The sequence below is a fragment of the Medicago sativa genome, chromosome 6 (assembly GCF_051527215.1).
Source record: "Medicago sativa cultivar Bolivia chromosome 6, Bolivia_mono, whole genome shotgun sequence".
Classification (NCBI taxonomy): Eukaryota; Viridiplantae; Streptophyta; class Magnoliopsida; order Fabales; family Fabaceae; genus Medicago; species Medicago sativa.
Genome location: NC_140754.1, coordinates 13,971,168 through 13,989,481, shown reverse-complemented (window position 1 = coordinate 13,989,481; position 18,314 = coordinate 13,971,168). Strand labels below are relative to the sequence as shown.

At 34.9% G+C, this 18,314-nt stretch overlaps 1 protein-coding gene, 1 long non-coding RNA gene and 1 pseudogene across 2 annotated transcripts; all 3 read right to left on the bottom strand.

Moving 5' to 3' along the window:
• Positions 1–8,151: 8,151 nt before the first annotated feature.
• On the bottom strand, positions 8,152–8,748 carry LOC146913046 (AT-rich interactive domain-containing protein 2-like). Its single transcript, XM_085720859.1, has one exon. The coding sequence runs from the start codon at positions 8,746–8,748 to the stop codon at positions 8,152–8,154; it is 597 nt and encodes a 198-aa protein (XP_085576985.1).
• Positions 8,749–11,528: 2,780 nt separating this feature from the next.
• Positions 11,529–14,275, bottom strand: LOC146913045 (uncharacterized). The gene is made up of 3 exons (XR_015013253.1): positions 14,181–14,275; positions 12,106–12,210; positions 11,529–11,778 (listed from the first exon to the last, which is right to left on the bottom strand). It is a non-coding gene; the product is annotated as an uncharacterized LOC146913045 (long non-coding RNA).
• A 1,411-nt stretch (positions 14,276–15,686) lies between these two features.
• On the bottom strand, positions 15,687–16,391 carry LOC146913044 (AT-rich interactive domain-containing protein 2 pseudogene; annotated as a pseudogene).
• Positions 16,392–18,314: the final 1,923 nt, after the last annotated feature.

The window sequence follows — 18,314 nt, the reverse complement described above, 5'->3', positions numbered from 1 at the left end:
AATATGTTGTTGAAACAACCGCGCGGTGTAGTAGCGTAGAAGTAGAAAAACCAACAATGTTGGAGGCCATAATATCCGCCAAGGAAGAGTTGCTAAAGCTTTTCCGCATTGATGAGCCTTTATGTGTGATCACGTCTCAATATAATCAAAAACTTGTTCTTCAACAAGAAAACTATGAAAGGATCTTCTCAATATAATTGATGACATGCTGTCATTACGTAATTTTTAGGACTTATTGTGACATTTTGATAGAGTTCTCATGCAATTTATACTGTTCTGGAGTGCAAAAAGCTTAAATATTGAAGTCTGTTCGAAGGAAATCACGTCACGCCAATTTCAAGCCGTGCTGCGATTTTTAAAGCAAAATTACATCCTCCCTGTTTGAGGGAAATCGCGGCACGCCTATATACATGGCGCGGCGCGATTTTGATGGGTCAGGCCCATGACTTCTATAAATACTGCACTCAATCTGAAGAACAAGGGTTACGATTTTGGCGAGCAAAGTGCGATTTTGAGACATCGGAGACGGCTAGAAGGGCGATTTCTTCAACCTTTTACCAATTCATGTATGTTTTAATTATTTCACTGATTATGCTATTTGTAAACTCGATTATGAGTAGCTAAATCTCTTAGAGATTAGATCCGAGATGAATCTTTGTAACCCTAATTGACACATGTTGCTGTGAAACTCTATTTTGTTTATGAATTCAATTCTAGTTTATTCAATTCAATCGTTCTTAATGCTTTTTATATCTTGATCACATATAACTTGATTTCGTGAGAATGAATGACCACTGACCATGGCTTTCAACTTAGACCTAATTGAATTGTTCTAATAAATAGGGTTAGTCTAGGAATAGATAATCGTTTGTTAGTGATAATAGGTTAACGTTCGGTAAAACCTTCAAGAATTATTAGACCACTTAAGGAATTAGGGGCTGTAGTTTAAGAAGAGGGTCCTAACTCAAGGGATTGATTAGGGCTATTTTGTTAATCATTGTAAATTAGAAGAGGATTCATAACAAATAGGTGCAGTAGACCAATTAGGGGAACTTAGAGGATTCGACAGATCTGATCTCATCTCTCCCCATATTTTCTTAACAAATCTTTATTTTCTGTTTCTTGATTTAATTAAAATCAAATCAAATCTACTGCCTAGTGGCAAAACAAAATAAATTTTATACATCCTATTTTTATAACGCAATTGAATTATTGAAGTTAAAAACAGTCCTCGTGGGATCGATATTTTTACTACTTCGATAGTATTTGGTGCACTTGCCAAACGTCTATCAAGTTTTTGGCGCCGTTGCCGGGGACTGTTGATTTATTTCAACAAGGCAATTACGTTATAATTTAGGGTTTTTGCAATTTAAATTTTCTGTTTTTGAATTTTATTTTTCTGTTTCAGTATTCATTTGATTACTCTTTATCGTGCAGTGCTACTAAGGTATTTTGTTGTTTATGCGAGGTAAACAGAGCTCTGACGACTTAGAGTACGATTCAGAAATTGAAAGAACTACTAGAGCACTTCGGAAAGCTGTCTGGTCGCAAAGGTTAGCACAGTCCGTTCCACCGGGTGTTCGAAAACAAATACCGGAGCCATTCTCAATTGAATCTGAAACATCTGCTTCTCCTAAATCTGCAACTATGGAAGGTGAAGGAGTTGTACCACCGAGACCTAAGCTAGGAGACTACGGGTTAGCTACTCATCGCGGTCAACTGACCCATACTTTTCAACCAGCTAACCCCGTAGCTTTCGACATCAAGACAACTGTCCTCAACGGTTTGAGGGATAAGCAATTCGATGGGACTGAAGCTATGAGTCCTCATGAACACTTGAGCCGCTTTGCTGAAACTTGTGAATTTTGTGTGCAACCAGCTACCGTGACTGAAGCACAAAAGAAACTAAGGCTATTCCCTTTCACCTTGACGGGAAGAGCAAAAGATTGGTTGCTAACAATACCAAACGGGACTGTCCAAACATGGGAAGAGTTAGAGCTGAAGTTCTTGGAGAAATATTTCCCTATGTCTAAGTATTGGGAAAAGAAGATGGAGATCTCTAACTTCAAGCAAGGAGAAGGTGAGTCATTATATGATGCTTGGGAGCGATTCAATTTGCTTCTTAAGAGATGCCCTAATCATGAGTTCACCGAGAAACAATACCTCCAAATCTTCACTGAGGGGGTAACACTAAACACTAGAATGTTCTTAGATGCTTCCGCGGGAGGTAGTCTCAAGAGCAAAACTGATCATGAAGTCCAAGCTTTGATAGAAAACATGGCTGGAAATGAGTATCGTGCTGAAGCTAAGAAGAAGGAAAGAGGAGTGTTTGGGGTAAGTGAACAAACTGCTATCCTTGCTAACCAAGCAGCTATGAACAAACAAATCGAAGCTCTAACTAAGGAGTTTCAAGGCTTCACTTTGGCTCATAAGCAACAACAAGTGGCTGCAATCAAATGTGATCTATGTGGTGAAGAACATCCCAATGGTGAATGTGTACCAGAAGGTTCTAGTGAAAAAGCTAACTACATGGGAGGATATCAAAGGCAAAATCAGTACTACACTCCAGGAATCAACAAGCATCCCAATCTAAGCTACTCGAATAACAACGCTTTGAATTCTTAGATGCTTACTCCTCCTCAACAACAACAAAGAAAGCCATCAGCTCTTGAGGAAACTATGATGAACTTCATGAAGATGACTCAAGGCAACTTTGAAGAGATGAAGAAGAGTCAAGAAGCTGAAAGAAAGAACAATGAAGCTTCTAGGAAGATGCTTGAAACTCAACTGGGGCAATTAGCTAAGCAATTGGCTGAACAAAGTAAAGGCGGATTCTCAGGTAACACTAAAGACAACCCTAAGAATGAGTCTTGTAATGCTATTGAATTGAGGAGCAAAAAGGTTTTGACACCTTTTCCAAAAGCTCCAAAGAAGGTTGATGATGTAGTTGAGGTGGAGGAGAATGGTGAAGTTGAAAAAAATAATGAGGATGTAGTTGAAAAAGAAAATGATCATGGAGTAGTTGAAAACGAAAGGAAGAAAAAAATAGAGGGAGAAAAAAGTGAGAAGTTAATTGATGAAGATTCAATCTTGAGGAAGTCGAAGAGTCAAATATTGAAGGATGGAGACAAACCATAAGTTATTCCATCATATGTGAAGCTTCCATACCCTCACCTTTCAAAGAAGAAAGAAAAGGATGAAGGTCAATTCAAGAAGTTCATGCAACTTTTCTCACAACTTCAGGTGAATATTCCTTTCGGTGAAGCTCTTGATCAAATGTCGTTGTATGCTAAGTTCATGAAAGACTTGTTGACTAAAAGAAGGAAGCCTAAGGATGATGAGAACATAGCACTTTCTGAGAATTGTAGTGCTATTCTTCAAAAGAAGCTGCCACCTAAACTGAAGGATCTTGGAGCTTTCACTATCCCTTGTTCAATTGGATCGGTAGACATTGGTAGAGCTTTATGTGACTTGGGAGCAAGTATCAACTTGATGCCTCTTTCAATGATGAAGAAGCTTAAGTGTGGGGAACCAAAACCAACAAGAATGACAATTACTTTAGCTGATCGGTCAATCTCTTATCCTTTCGGTGTGCTTGAAGATGTGCTAGTCAAGGTTAATGACTTGGTGTTTCCAGCAGATTTTGTGATCTTAGATATGGCTGAAGATGAAGACATGCCACTCATTCTAGGAAGACCTTTCCTTACATCTGGTCGTGCTTTCATTGATGTTGAACGTGGAGAGTTAATGTTGAGGTTCCATAAGGAGCAAGTAGTTTTCAATATCTTTGAGGCAATGAAGCACCAAGATGAGAACCACAAGTGTTACCGGATTGACGTTGTTGAAGAAACAGTGGAAGAGAACTCCCTTGAATCCCAACCTATTCAACCTATGGAAGGAGAAATTGTTAAGCCTATTGAAAGTAAGGAAGTGGTTGAAGATGTTGGGGTGAAAGAGTGTGTTAAGCAACTTGAAGTAAGCACAGATCAAATGCAACAACAATCATCAGAAGACATCATTGACAATAAGTATGGGGGATTTGGAAGTTGGAACAGCATGCCTAAGACTACTTTCACTAATCCTTGTAGTGTGTTTGCTTATACGAAGATCCCCTTTGGAATGCGTAATGGGCCGGCTACTTTTCAATGGTGTATGCTTTCGATCTTCTCTGATACAATAGAAAGAGTTAGGAGGTACTATGACAAAGGGGTGGTAAGGAACAAGCCTTTTGATGAAGCTGTGGATCTAAGGAAGTCTGGTGCACAAGGAACTTTCAAGGTTAAGGAACTAAAGTTGAAACGGTATCGTGAAGGAGGACTCCCAAACAATGAAGAGGGAGAGACATCAACTGATCCTTAGGGATCGTCGTCAAGCTAGTGACGGTAAAGAAGCGCTGGGTGGGAGGCAACCCACTATTTAATTTTCAGGTATGATTTTATTGCTTTCAAAAACAAAAACACAAAAATATTTTTTCTTTTCTTTTAATACAAGGCAGGAAAGTTTTAGAAATTTCAAGGATACCTCTTGCCAAGAAAATCATGCAAGGTACTGATGTCTTGCATGATTCTCTCCTCAAAAGTTTTTCAAAAATCCAAGGAACTCAGGCATTTTTTTAAGAAAACAAAATTTTTGGCCTGAGGAAGCAAAGAATGCTCCCTGTACATTCAAAATCGTGTCGCGCCTATATATGGCCGCAGCGCGATTTTCACGAGCAAAATACCTAACCCCCTGAGTTTGCAAAATCGCGGCACGCCTAGCATCCACCGCGGCGCGATTTTGCAATTATGTTGAAAAAAATAGCCGTTGGAACTCATAGACGTTACCAGCCGTTACAAATTTGCCCGTTATTTCCCGTTAAACTCAAAATCGCGCCGCGCCTATATATTGGCGTGCGCGATTTTGCCCAAACAGCCCTATAAATCCTTCACTGTTCATCATCATTTTCATTCCATTCTTAATACCTTTCTCTACCAAAACTTCCCTAAACTTCCATTCACGAATTCTCCTCATCTTCATCTCCTTATTCACTTCCTAACCATCATCAAACCACATTCCTATCACAAACTCATCAATCCTAATCACCATCAAACCACAATCATTCCCAACTTTCCCAAACTTCACAAAACTTCCCTTTCACCATCTTCCTAAACCACAAATGGCCTCCAACCAAAGAAACACCCGCTCAAAGAAAGCCACCAACCCCAAGCCATCCACAAGCAAATCCAAACGTCCTCGTACCGCATCCGAACCACCCGAAAACGCCATCCATTTCATCAATGACCAAGCCCAAGAGTTCCATCAATCTATGAAGAGTTTCGAAGTCATAGGGGAGAGGAAGTTTGATTTCACAAAGCTTGTGAAGTATCCTTTCTTTGAGTCTGAATTACGAAGGAGGGGGTGGACGAAGTTAAATGAGATGATCGACGAAGCAAACAACAAAACGGTGATCGTCGAATTCTTTGCAAATGCAAGGGTGTCTGATACACCCTTTCAATCTTTTGTTCGAGGCAAGTATATTGATTTCAGCCCGGATGCTCTCAATGCATGGCTGAATGTTCAAGCACCGGAGGAGTGTTGGGTTGAAAAATTGAGGAGGGAGAGATTAGGCATTACGGAGGATACCTTTGATGAGATCATCACCACCATGTGTAGGCCTGGGTCGACTTGGAAAAAGTCACGGATGCTTACCTATGCGGAGATGCTGCCGATACCCAAGGCGTGGGTGTCCTATTTGGTCCAGACTCTTGAGAGTGCATCTTGCACTTCTGAAATTCCTCTCAAGAGGGTGCTTGCTGCCTATGCCATCATCAAGGAGTACCCTATAGATATTGGCCGCCTCTTGGCCAATAGTCTTCATGATCTAGCAACCGGGAACACCACACAATTTGGGCATGGAAGCTTAATTAATTGGTTGTGTGAGCAAGAGTTTGTGCCGGCTTATGATAGTGATCTCAACACCAGCAATATGAAGCCAATCACCGACTCGGTAATGGATGGATTTGTGAAGAAATATGAGGGCTACATGAAAGAGAGAGAAAGGGAGGCAGCAAGGCAACAACAAATGGAGCAAGGAGGGAGTAGTAGCTAAGGGGGTTATGCTCCTCTTCACCCAAAGCTTGAGGAATTCATGCATGTGCAAGCTAATTGGATGAATGAGACTTCGAACCAGCTGTGGGTGAACCGTCCTAGGTTCTCAGCTGCGTTTGCTGCGGAGGCTCAATTGCATATGGGTCCGATTAGTGGGTCTTATGAGAGATTTGGAGGCTCCCGTGAGCGCATGGAGCAATATTTTACGCATCAAGAAGAGTATGGTCTGCGCATGAGGAGGGAAATCACTGATGATTTCATTGCCACCGAGCAAGATCAAGGGGATGGCATCTTTGAAGGATTGAGGACACCGGGGGCTGGACGCTCGGATGATGATGTGAACATGGGCTGATCTACTGATGGATTAGCATTTTCTGCTTTGTATTTTAATTTCAGTTATTTTTCTTTTGATGTATTTTCTTTATTTTCTTTTAATGTCGAAGTCCGTTGAACGTATTTCCCTATTGTAATTTCTCCTGCACTTGTTTATTATTAATGAATTTGTTTTGTTTCATGTGACCTATTCCAGTTTAGTAACAGTTGTTTGATGAAACGGTATTCCAAAAGTTCTAAAGGAGGGGTGACTTGATTCAAAGGCGAAGAGTACGGCGTTGCTAGGTAGTCACATACTCCCAGAAATCTCAGCCATAAGGTTCATTGCCAAATTTGTTTTTCAATTTACTTATATTTAGATTAGTTTTCCATGCAACTACATTTCTAGAACTTGCATTGTTTCTCTATTATTGATTGGTCTTTGTTAATTACACACTGAGGCAAAAGTGCTTGGTCCTGTGAGCCTTTTTGAAGCCTACCCTGTTTTAATTTGTTAAATTTATCCTTTCTTAACCAATTGTGAGCCGGTAGGATTAGAACTTTTTGTTCGGTGACAAACTACATTACAAGCCTAGAGACTTTTAGAACTTGTCCCTTAATGTATTTTCTGAGTTAAGGCATTGTAGAATGTTCCTAAAGATTAAGTTTGGGGTTGCTATTGGAATTTGCAACCAACTAAGTTTGGGGTGGGGGTACTAGAGAATAAGAGAACAAAATTGAATGAAATATGAAATTGTCATGCGAAATATACACAAAAATGGTGTATCAAAAAAAAATTGAATGATGAAAAAGGGACAAAACATTGAAAATCCGAGTAACTTCAAGCTCGATTGTCCCTAAATGTTAAAAATGTTCTCTAGTACCTTTGCATTGATTGTATTTCCACAAGGTGAATGATTGAAGGATTGAATTTTGTGCTTTAACTTCCGTAGGAATGCCTAACTCAAATTTTGTGTAGCCTACTTATCCAAATCTATCCCACCTTTCACCTAAGCCCCGTTATAACCCTAAAGACCTCAAAAGTGTGTAATGATATTGACTTTGATTGATGTTTAGAAACGTTTCAAGTGTATGGTAATATGTAGACCTGCATGTCGACTGGTATAACCCTATTTCAATTTGAATGCGTGGAGTTGTGAATTGGTGGATGCGAACAAGTCAAACTAGCTCATCTTTAGCTAGAAGGAGAATGAACTTTTGGGTACTATCGTTTTGTCAGGTAACTGTTATTTTACTGTCGTTTGTCACTGTTGCAAGCAAATTCCTTGAGGACAAGGAATGGTTTATTTTTATTTTTATTTCTTGCCCATATCTATTGTTAGATTAATTGTGTTATCACGAAGTATTGACATTATTATTGACATCACACTTGTTGTAACATCGAGTATAACATCTTTACTGCATGCCAAAATTTCAGGAATAATACAATATCATGAGAAAAGTACTGATTAAAATGGATTGCATTAATGAGAGAAGTATATGGTACAATATTAAAGAGAGAAGTACTGATTAAAATGGATTACATCAATGATATAGATGGGATTATGATAGTCGATGATAGTTAAGATCTTCTGTTGGATCTAAAATATTTTTATAGAATGATAATGCACTTTAGAGAATTGTTTTCACATATAAATTTCAAATACAAACACTAATTGTACTTTTGATAATGCTCTTTCATAAATTCCTTCAGTTCCTTGTTGTCACCACCATTTTTGTGATGTATTTGTTTCAAGGTAGAATAAGTAAAAATGGAAAAGACTTAAGCCTATTCACAAAAACTAGCCAACAGTCTCCGAAACCATCACCAAAAGATTCAAATTCGATTTCGTCATTATCACTGTCAACAGTCTCCGAAGTCACTCGATTCTGATAGCTTCTTAGTTGAATAAGATATACATTGAAGTAATAACTCACCATGTCTTTTCTTGTCCTCTTTTGAAAGTAACTGGATGGATTGTTCCAAAAAGACTTGTTTTGGGAGGGGATTTTTAGACTCATTATATCCTTAAATCTCTTTTCTTCATCACCTGTCCATTGAAGTGAAACTTCCTCGCCCATTTTATCAAATCCCCAGTGGTAAAATGCAGAACCCAATTCAAACTTCAGCTTCATCCTGTTTGCAGCAATATGCAATCTTACACAGTCAACTGAACCTTGAACATTGCAGCTACACTTTCCTCGTCTTCCTCTACCAATAAGATCTGTTTCTGTAGTAGGTCTTGAATCATCTTTAACAGACCAAATTTGTGTGCCTAACAAATATATACGAAAATTAGCCCAAGACAATAACAAAGAATCAAGCGATCTAACAAAAGAAAGAAACATTTCGAGACATAATCATATAATGGACAGTTCACGACATATCATATTATATAAATGGTTCCTTTTACAATAATTAAAAAGATTTGTCATGTTGAGGAAAAATATAAAACATTACTATCATCCACCCGCTAACTGAACATTGTTAAAAAGATAAAACCTACAAATTCATAGGAAAAACAGACACCTTAAATTAAAAGATTTAATCAAACTAAAAAATAATAATAAATATGGAACAGTAGATACGTGCATCCACTATTTTTACCTTCATTGAAAGAAGAAAAGTGCAGAATCTGCTCGTACTTAATCAAAGAAATTACACTCGTCGAAGAAAATACTTGATATGATAGCCAATGAGTCGACCTTTGTTGCATCAGTTGTAGATCTAGTAGAGGAAAAACAATACAAAATTAAATCCTGACAAAAAGATGCAATTAATCATAGATAGAATCATATGACTTGTGTTTCACCATATATGAATATGTTGTTTGAGTACAATGAATCAAAAATTGATGTATTCCTACCTATTTATCATCATAATAAATTCAATCATTCAACTATATGTGTGTGTTGTTCAAAAAAATAAGTATACATATGTGTGTGCGAACAAATCTTAAATATCTAGTGGTACTTGGATATATAAAATAAAAGATCACTTTACCAGATCTCTGCAAATGCAAGATAATAAGAGAGGAGATGAAATTTGAAGAAACGACGCCGCTAGTTTCTTGTAATTGTCAAACTGATTGCAAACTCAACGTTTACAAGGGTTTTATAGAGGAAAGGGTTGGTTTTAGGTCAAAATTTGACTTTACCTAAATTCATAATTTTATAAAGAAAAAAGTAAAATTATATTTTTTATTCAAAATTATATTTTATTCATTACGCCAAAGTGAATTTCACAGTTAAAGATGTGATTAATCATGGGTTAATTTTTTAAAATGACCATGTAATATGGACGAAGTCAAGAAAATGGTACCCATAAAAAAACACAAATTTTGACCTCACTTATACCAATCATAAAAAAATGATGACATGTCACTGCTACATCGGCATATATTTTTATTTTTTTAATTAAAAAAACATGGTTGACACGTGTATTTTGTTTTTTTTTTTAATTATTCAAATTGATCATGTAATATTAGTGAAGTTTGGAAAATGACCCGTATAGAAAAAAATCCCTGTAATAATGACTTTATTGTTTATTGGTTTTTATTTTGCCCATTTTGGATAATAACAACGTGTAAATACGACTTGTAATTGTAAACTATATAAATTCATCATATCATATCATATCTAAAGCACTTATAAGTGCATCATAGGATTTCACAATATTTTCCTTACGATTAAAATATAAAATTACTAAAGTAGCAAGAAAAGCTTTGTTCCAATTACAATTAAAATAGGAGAATACCAAAATATCTTACAAGTCACACCTAACATATTTTCAAAACAAGAACAACGACATCAAGATTGTAGGATTTTTCATCAAATTTTCCTGAGATCTCTTCCCTGAAATCTCTATTATTCAAAAGGGAATATTACTTGGTTGAAAGGAGAAAAAGTTTAATCTAGGGAAGTTCAGAGGTGAGAATAGTCAAAATTTATCTGAGATACATTATAAAAAAAATTCGGTCCATCTCTTTTGATTTTCTTTGATCATACTTTTTTCTTTTTCGTAGCCGGATATCTAATTGATGTTGTTGTACATCTTACATAGTTAATGATACAGAACTTTTTCAGTTCATCCTATTGGCTCACCCTAAATTAAGTATTGTTCCATCCAATTTTAAAATCTCAATGAATCCTTGTATTATTGTCTTTTTTAGTTAACTATTTTGTTATGAAAATTGCTTTTCTGACATCAAAGATGAATGAAACCTCTGTTATACTTTCTGACATCAAAGATGAATGAAACCTCTGTTGTACCTCTGTTATACTTGTGTTATTATGAACTTTTTGATGTCAGAAAGCAATTTTCTTTTGTTATTTATCCCATCCATAATAAGATATGAGTGAAACCTCTGTTATACTTTCTAATCTATAACAAAAAAGAAAAAGAAAATGTACATACAATTATTTTTTGAAAATCTGGGGTTGTCGAAGTGTGGATTTACTTTCTTATTTTTATCATTTAACAAGCATCCTATATCTCATAAAAACTGCGAGATATAATCTTTATGCAAAGGCCATCCTATCCAACTTTCGGGCATTAAAATACGTTTCAGACGCGGATGATTATCATAAGAGATTCCTAACATATCATAAGATTCCCTTTCTTGAAAATCAGCACTTTTCCAAACCCAGAAAATAGAAGGAATTCTAGGATTTTGCCATGGGAAAAATATTTTTATGCATACTTCTTCGGGTTGATCTAGACTATATTCTCGCAAGATGATAGACACTAGCTAATGGTCCTCTTGGTGCTACATCATAGGCACATTGGGAACGTAGATAATTGTAACCATATACATAAAAAATAACAGCAATCGAATGCCCATAGGTTTTATTTGTAAAGTCTCTATTCCTTGGTAATCAAATCCCAAAGATCCTATTCCCTAAAAAAAAAATCCCAAGGATCTATGAACTGTTCTGTGTTTTACTTCTCTTGCTTTGGTATTAGAATAGAATTTTTGAAGATTGACTTGCTTTCTATTTCTTATTGTACTTTGTACAAAAGGATCCTGTTATATCTATTTGTTTACAATTAGAATACCAAAATATCTTACAAGTCACACATAACATGTTTTCAAAACAAGAACAACAACATCTGGTTGTGGGATCTTTTTCATCAAATTTCCCTGAAATCTATACACAAGTTCCCTTCTTTAAAGCCTTATGATTCTTCACACTTTCATCTGGAGACATAAAACCATTCTCTTGAGTCATCACACCATCTTTCGGTTCATCATTAATAACAAATGGTTGATCATCACTTGAACTCGGAGCTATTTACTTTTTTGGTTTCTTCATAGGTATAAATCTATCACTAGACCTTCTTGGAGCTGCATATTTGATGTGTTTCACGACGCTTGCCTTTCTGATGGGTTACAAGTCACATGTATTAGAATAGTTATCTATGGTATGACTGGATTGACATGTTCTGGAATGGTGTGATATTAACCACTTGAGTATCAACTTTTGGAAATGTAGCAAAAAGATGACCAATTGTAGCATCTACTTCATGACCATCACTAACTTCTGGAAATGAATCTTTTTTTAAGTAATTTTTGGTGTTTTTGTTGTTATTGTTTTTCTCTATATTAAAACAATTGACAAAAAATTCAGAATTGTCAAAAATCAAACTAGGTTAATTATTAATATAAACCTAAACAACACAAAATATAGGACAGTTGTTGTTACCTTTCTTTTCAAAGCTTCAGGAGGATTCTGGGTTTTTCTTTTACAGTTTACCTTCATGGCCAACTATCTGTCATCTATAACAGCCTTCTCAAAGGGATCCTTTGCCTCCAGTCGCAGAAAAATATAAGCGAAAAATCATTTATAAGTAGAGTTAAAATATAAAGCTTAATAAGCCATGAATTAATCAAAATATGTAACATTTAAACAATCTAAAACTAGTGTATATAACATTATCAATGCAAACAGAAAGGGTAGCTTTACGCCCACTTTTTCCCTCTTATGGTTACTAATAAATATGAAAATATTTTAGAAAGTATGCCGTAAATTTATTAACCATACAAGGGAAAAAGTGGACGTAAAGGTGATAATCACCATAGAAGCTCTATTCCTCGTACTCATACAAATTAGCTTAATAAGAGTTTTAATCACCTTAAGATATAAATTTAAGTTGTGAACTTTTAAGTAAGTCTTTATTAGAGATTCCTAGTCTGTTTTTACAAGATATTTCCGCTTCGATAAAATACTTCTTTTACAATTTTCTAAGTGAAAATCTTGGAGAAACAGTGAGGAAAAGGAGTGGAAGTAAAATACGTTAACTTGCCCAGAAGCACTTGCAATATCTCTTTAGGGAACCAGAGTTAGAATCAAATGTCATGAATGGGGGTGGAATGTTGTCACCCTATTGCCAATCCTCATATTATGTTCATGCCATTTTCTAAAAAAATATAGAAAACATTAGTCTAAAATCATGTTTAAGCAAAAATTCAACTATAAACTTATTACCATGGTTGGGGTCATTGGGGACAAAAAGGATGTTAATAAGTACAACACCAGAGATGTCCAGAAGTACCACATTGTGATCAATAGGAGGTAAACTCTTTCCCACTCAGAGAACAATCTAACATAGCATAGCATTAGGAGATGAAGAAGTGAAAAAACACACATGAAGAAGAGGAGGAACCCGTATGGCAGCTAGGGTTTAATAACCAAACTAAACATTACAATTGGAACATAACCAAACTATATCAACTAACAATGATCTCCGAACCAAATTTGGTGTAGGCGTGATAACAGATATTTACGAAGCCCTACTTCATTAGTTGCTTTTGGAAAGTTTGTGAAGAAAAAAGACACACACTCCTCTTGTTAGCTCAGACAAACTCTGGCAACTCCCTCTTCCGCGTTGGTTGAGGTTTCTCTCGTCCTATCATATCGTGTTCTTTATTCTCCTTGAATAGTTTTTGATGAGTAAACCACAAAGTCAGTCCTTTGTAGGACGCTCTCAAATAAATATTTGATTTTATAAATAATTTAAAAAGATTCTGGATTATGTAAAATTTTACACATATTTGTACTTCAAAGAATATGTTATAGACCAAATTTATAGTAAAATTTTAAAATATAGAAACTTAATTTTTTAGTAAGTGGTAAGGGACTTGAGCTCCTTAAGTATGTGGCCATGGGTTCCATTCATGGCTCTTAAGAGAGAAGCAGTTTATGAAAGAACAAAAATCGGAAGACAGAACCAATCTTGTGTTCCCCACAGGTTCTCGACGAAGATTAGTTACTATATAATTAGAATGAAAATGTGTTGTCGAAAATGTTCTTTAGTTTTGAATGAAAATGTGTTGTCGAAACAACCACTGATTCAGTAGGGTATAGAAATAGAAAAACCAATGATGTTGGAGGTCGGAATTGCTGCCAAGGAAGAGTTGCTTATGTTTTTCCACACCAATAAGTCTTTATGGGTCATGTCTCAAGTTAATAAAAAACTTGTTCTTCAACAAGAAAACTATGAAGATGTCTTAGGTTTGATCACTTCAATGGTGATAACACAAATTCACCATGTCACGGGCTTGAAGGAAGTCCTATCTTTAATTCTAGACACACCTAGTGTTTTTTATGTGTGTTGAAAGCGATTTTGCAACAATCTCATACTAAAAAGAGATTCATGCATGCACATGATATAATAAATTAGTCAACTTATAATCCCCAATTAAAAAATAGTATTAAAATAAATTATTTACATAAAAAATTATGATATTGAAACATTGTATCTAGTTATACGAACTCACCCTTTCTTAAAGAAGAGGATCCTTTAAGTTGTTGCTAGCTGGTGAGGAACCTTGAGCTGGGATTGAGATGATGATTCATCACGAACGGGTATGTGCAGGGCCATTCCTATGAAATAGGAGGCTCGGTTCTATTTTTAAAATAGGTCCCAGTAAAATCAAAACGCAATTCTTTTTGTGTAGCTAAACTTCATTAAAATATCAGAATCAAAAGAACTTTTAAACACGAAACAAAACAAAATAAAATTAAGTGAAAGAGAGGTGAAATTTACCTAATGATGTAGTTTGGAATGTCACTCCTACGTCATAGGAAAAGGGAAATCGAATGGTTTATGCGAAAAAGAAACAATTGTTCTGCTTACTTGGATATATATTTTAAACGTGAAGATTTCCTGAATAATCTCTGAAGATTTAATTCACATAAAGAGTTGACCAAGAAGCGTGTTTCTAGAAGCAGAGATAAGCGGCTTATACTTAGTTTTGTCCTTAAAAATGTTCTTGCAACATTTAAGGAAACATCGAATCTGCTCCAGAATATTTTATGCTGAAATCTCATGATTCAACGATGATTAGCCGATTTTATGCATCAAGTCCATTATGCATCAGGTTATATAAAGGAAGAATCAAGACCTAATTGATCACTGAACCCGTCATTTACAAAAGAGTCATTTAGGGTTTTAATCTGTTCTTTGTTATTTGTGAGCCACTCTTGTATCACGTTGATGCATTGAGCTGGACTTTGTAGTTGAGTTGTAATTCTTAGAAATCACTCAAAGCATACAAGCACGAGTTGATTCTTAGGATTAGGAGAGTGTCTATATTTTTGTTATTACTAAAAGGACGATGACTGATACTGTGATTAAGAGGAAGTGGGCGGAGGTTCTCATATCTAGGACTACGAGAGTCATAGGTAGAAATTGCACTGGTAGTGATTAAGTGATAAGCTAGTAGACCGAGAAATTTTATGTTTGCGTTGAATTGATACTACTTACTGAATTTCCTTTCTGGCTTGGTGGCCCCCAGACGTAGGTGAAGTTGCACCGAACTGGGTCAACAAACAACTTGTTTTTTTTTTATTTCTTGCCCATATCTATTGTTAGATTAATTGTGTTATCACGAAGTATTGACATTATTCTTGACATCACACTTGTCGTAACATCGAGTATAACATCTTTACTGCGTGCCAGAATTTCAGGTATAATACAATATCATGAGAGAAGTACTGATTAAAATGGATTGCATTAATGAGAGAAGTATATGGTACAATATCAAAGAGAGAAGTACTGATTAAAATGGATTGCATCAATGATATAGATGGGATTATGATAGTCGATGATAGTTAAGATCTTATGTTGGATCTAAAATATTTTTATAGAATGATAATGCACTTTAGAGAATTGTTTTCACATATAAATTTCAAATACAAACACTAATTGTACTTTTGATAATGCTCTTTCATAAATTCCTTCAGTTTCTTGTTGTCACAACCATTTTTGTGATGTATTAGTTTCAAGGTAGAATAAGTAAAAATGGAAAAGACTTAAGCCTATTCACAAAAACTAGCCAACAGTCTCCGAAACCATCACCAAAAGATTCAAATTCGATTTTGTCATCATCACTGTCAATAGTCTCCGAAGTCACTCGATTCTGATAGCTTCTTAGTTGAATAAGATATACATTGAAGTAATAACTCACCATGTCTTTTCTTGTCCTCTTTTGAAAGTAACTGGATGGATTGTTCCTAAAAGACTTGTTTTGGGAGGGGATTTTTAGACTCATTATATCCTTAAATCTCTTTTCTTCATCACCTGTCCATTGAAGTGAAACTTCCTCGCCCATTTTATCAAATCCCCAATGGTAAAATGCAGAACCCAATTCAAACTTCAGCGTCATCCTGTTTGCAGCAGTATGCAATCTTACACAGTCAACTGAACCTTGAACATTGCAGCTACACTTTCCTTGTCTTCCTCTACCAATAAGATCTGTTTCTGTAGTAGGTCTTGAATCATCTTTAACATGCCAAATTTGTGTCCCTAACAATTTAGAGTCACTCCCATAAACAACACCAGTCCATTGCGGGACTTCCACTTGGAAAATAGGACCAACAGAAACAAGCTTATCACGAGAATCATCACTAAATGGGTCATATTTTTTCTCTTCAGTCACATCTGCTTTTGATGGAAAACCTCTAATGATTCTATGACATCTTTGCATGGTTCCTCTAAAAATTATATATAGTAAAAGTATAGTTAGGAGATGATAATAAATTCTATTTACACAATTAAAAAGCGTCTTAAGCCTATTGATGAAGAATAAGACTCCATGACATTGATCATCATGAGAGTTCATCATTATTTTCAAATGTCTCGTATTTATCATTACCACTATATTTATGAAATGACCTAGCTACACACACAACATATACACATGTTACTTCAATTCATTTTTATGGACAACCTCTATTGATTCTATGTCATCTTTGCATGGTTCCTCTTGCACCACATGGCAAGAAATAAATTCCTTTTTACTTTGGACAAAAATAATTAGACAAGTGCTAATTGATCAAATGCTTTTATTTATTTAATGTTTTCTTATATATTTAATTAATAGAAAAAGTTCACTAAGCAAGATTAATTATAGAAAACTCTCTTTCAAATATATGAAAATTAGCACAAGACAATAACAAAGAATCAAGCGATCTAACAAAAGAAAGAAACATTTTGAGACATAATCATATAATGGACAGTTCACAACATATCATATTATATAAATGGTTTCTTTTACAATAATTAAAAAGATTTGTCATGTTGAGGAAAAATATAAAACATTACTATCACCCACCCACTAACTGAACATTGCTAAAAAGATAAATTCTACAAATTCATAGGAAAAACAGACACCTTAAATTAAAAGATTTAATCAAACTAAAAAATAATAGTAAATATGGAACAATAGATATGTGCATCCATTATACTTACCCTCATTGAAAGAAGCACAAGCGCAAAATCTTCTTGTACTTAATCAAAGAAATCACACTCGTCGAAACAAATACTTGATATGATAGCCAATGTGTCGACCTTTGTTGCATCGGTTGTAGATCTAGTAGAAGAAAAGAAATACAAAATTAAATAGGAGAAAAATCCCAACAAAAAAAGATGCAATGAGTATGCTGTTTGAGTACAATGATCGGTTGTAGATTTGTGTATCACCATATATGAATATGTTGTTTGAGAACAATGAATCAAAAATTGATGTATCCCTACCTAATTTATCATCATAATAAATTCAATCATTCAACTATATGTGTGCTGTTCAAAAAATAAGTATACATATGTGTGTGCGAACATATATCTTAAATATCTAATGATAATTGGATAGATAAAATAAAAGATCACTTTATCAGATCTCTGCAAATGCAAGATAATAAGAGAGGAGACGAAGGAAGAGATGAAATTTGCAGAAACGGCGCCGCTAGCTCCTTGTAATTGTCAAACTGATTGCTCATACTCAACATTTATAAGGGTTTTATAGAGGAAGGGTTGGTTTTTGGTTAAAAAATGACTTTACCTAAATTCATAATTATATAAAGAAAAAAAGTAAAATTATTTTTTTATTAAAAATTATATTTTATTCATTACACCAAAGTGAATTTCATTGTTAAAGATGCAATTAATCATGGGTTAATTTTTTAAAATGACCATGTAATGTGAGCGAAGTTTGGAAAATGGTACCCGTAAAAAAACACAAATTTTGAGCATGTAATTTCATATTCTTCTTGATTTTGACCTCACTTATACCAATCATAAAAAACTGATGACATATATTATTATAAAACTGATGACATGTGACTGCCACATTGACATATATTATTATAAAAAAAACATGATTGACACGTGTATTTTGTTTTTTTGGTAATGATTTGAAAAAAAGGTGTTAATTATTTAAATTGACCATGTAATATTGACGAAGTTTGAAAGATGACCCTATAGAAAAAATTGTCCCTGTAATAATGACATTATTGTTTCTTGGGTTTTTTTGTTGTTGTTGCCCATTTTAGGTAATAACGTGTAAATACAGCTTGTAAACTATATAAATTCATCATATCATATCATATCAAAAGCACTTATAAGTTGCAAG

Excerpts from the sequence above, each read along its gene's own strand:
- LOC146913046 (XM_085720859.1), bottom strand. The coding sequence starts at position 8,748 with ATGTTTCTTTCTTTTGTTAGATCGCTTGATTCTTTGTTATTGTCTTGG.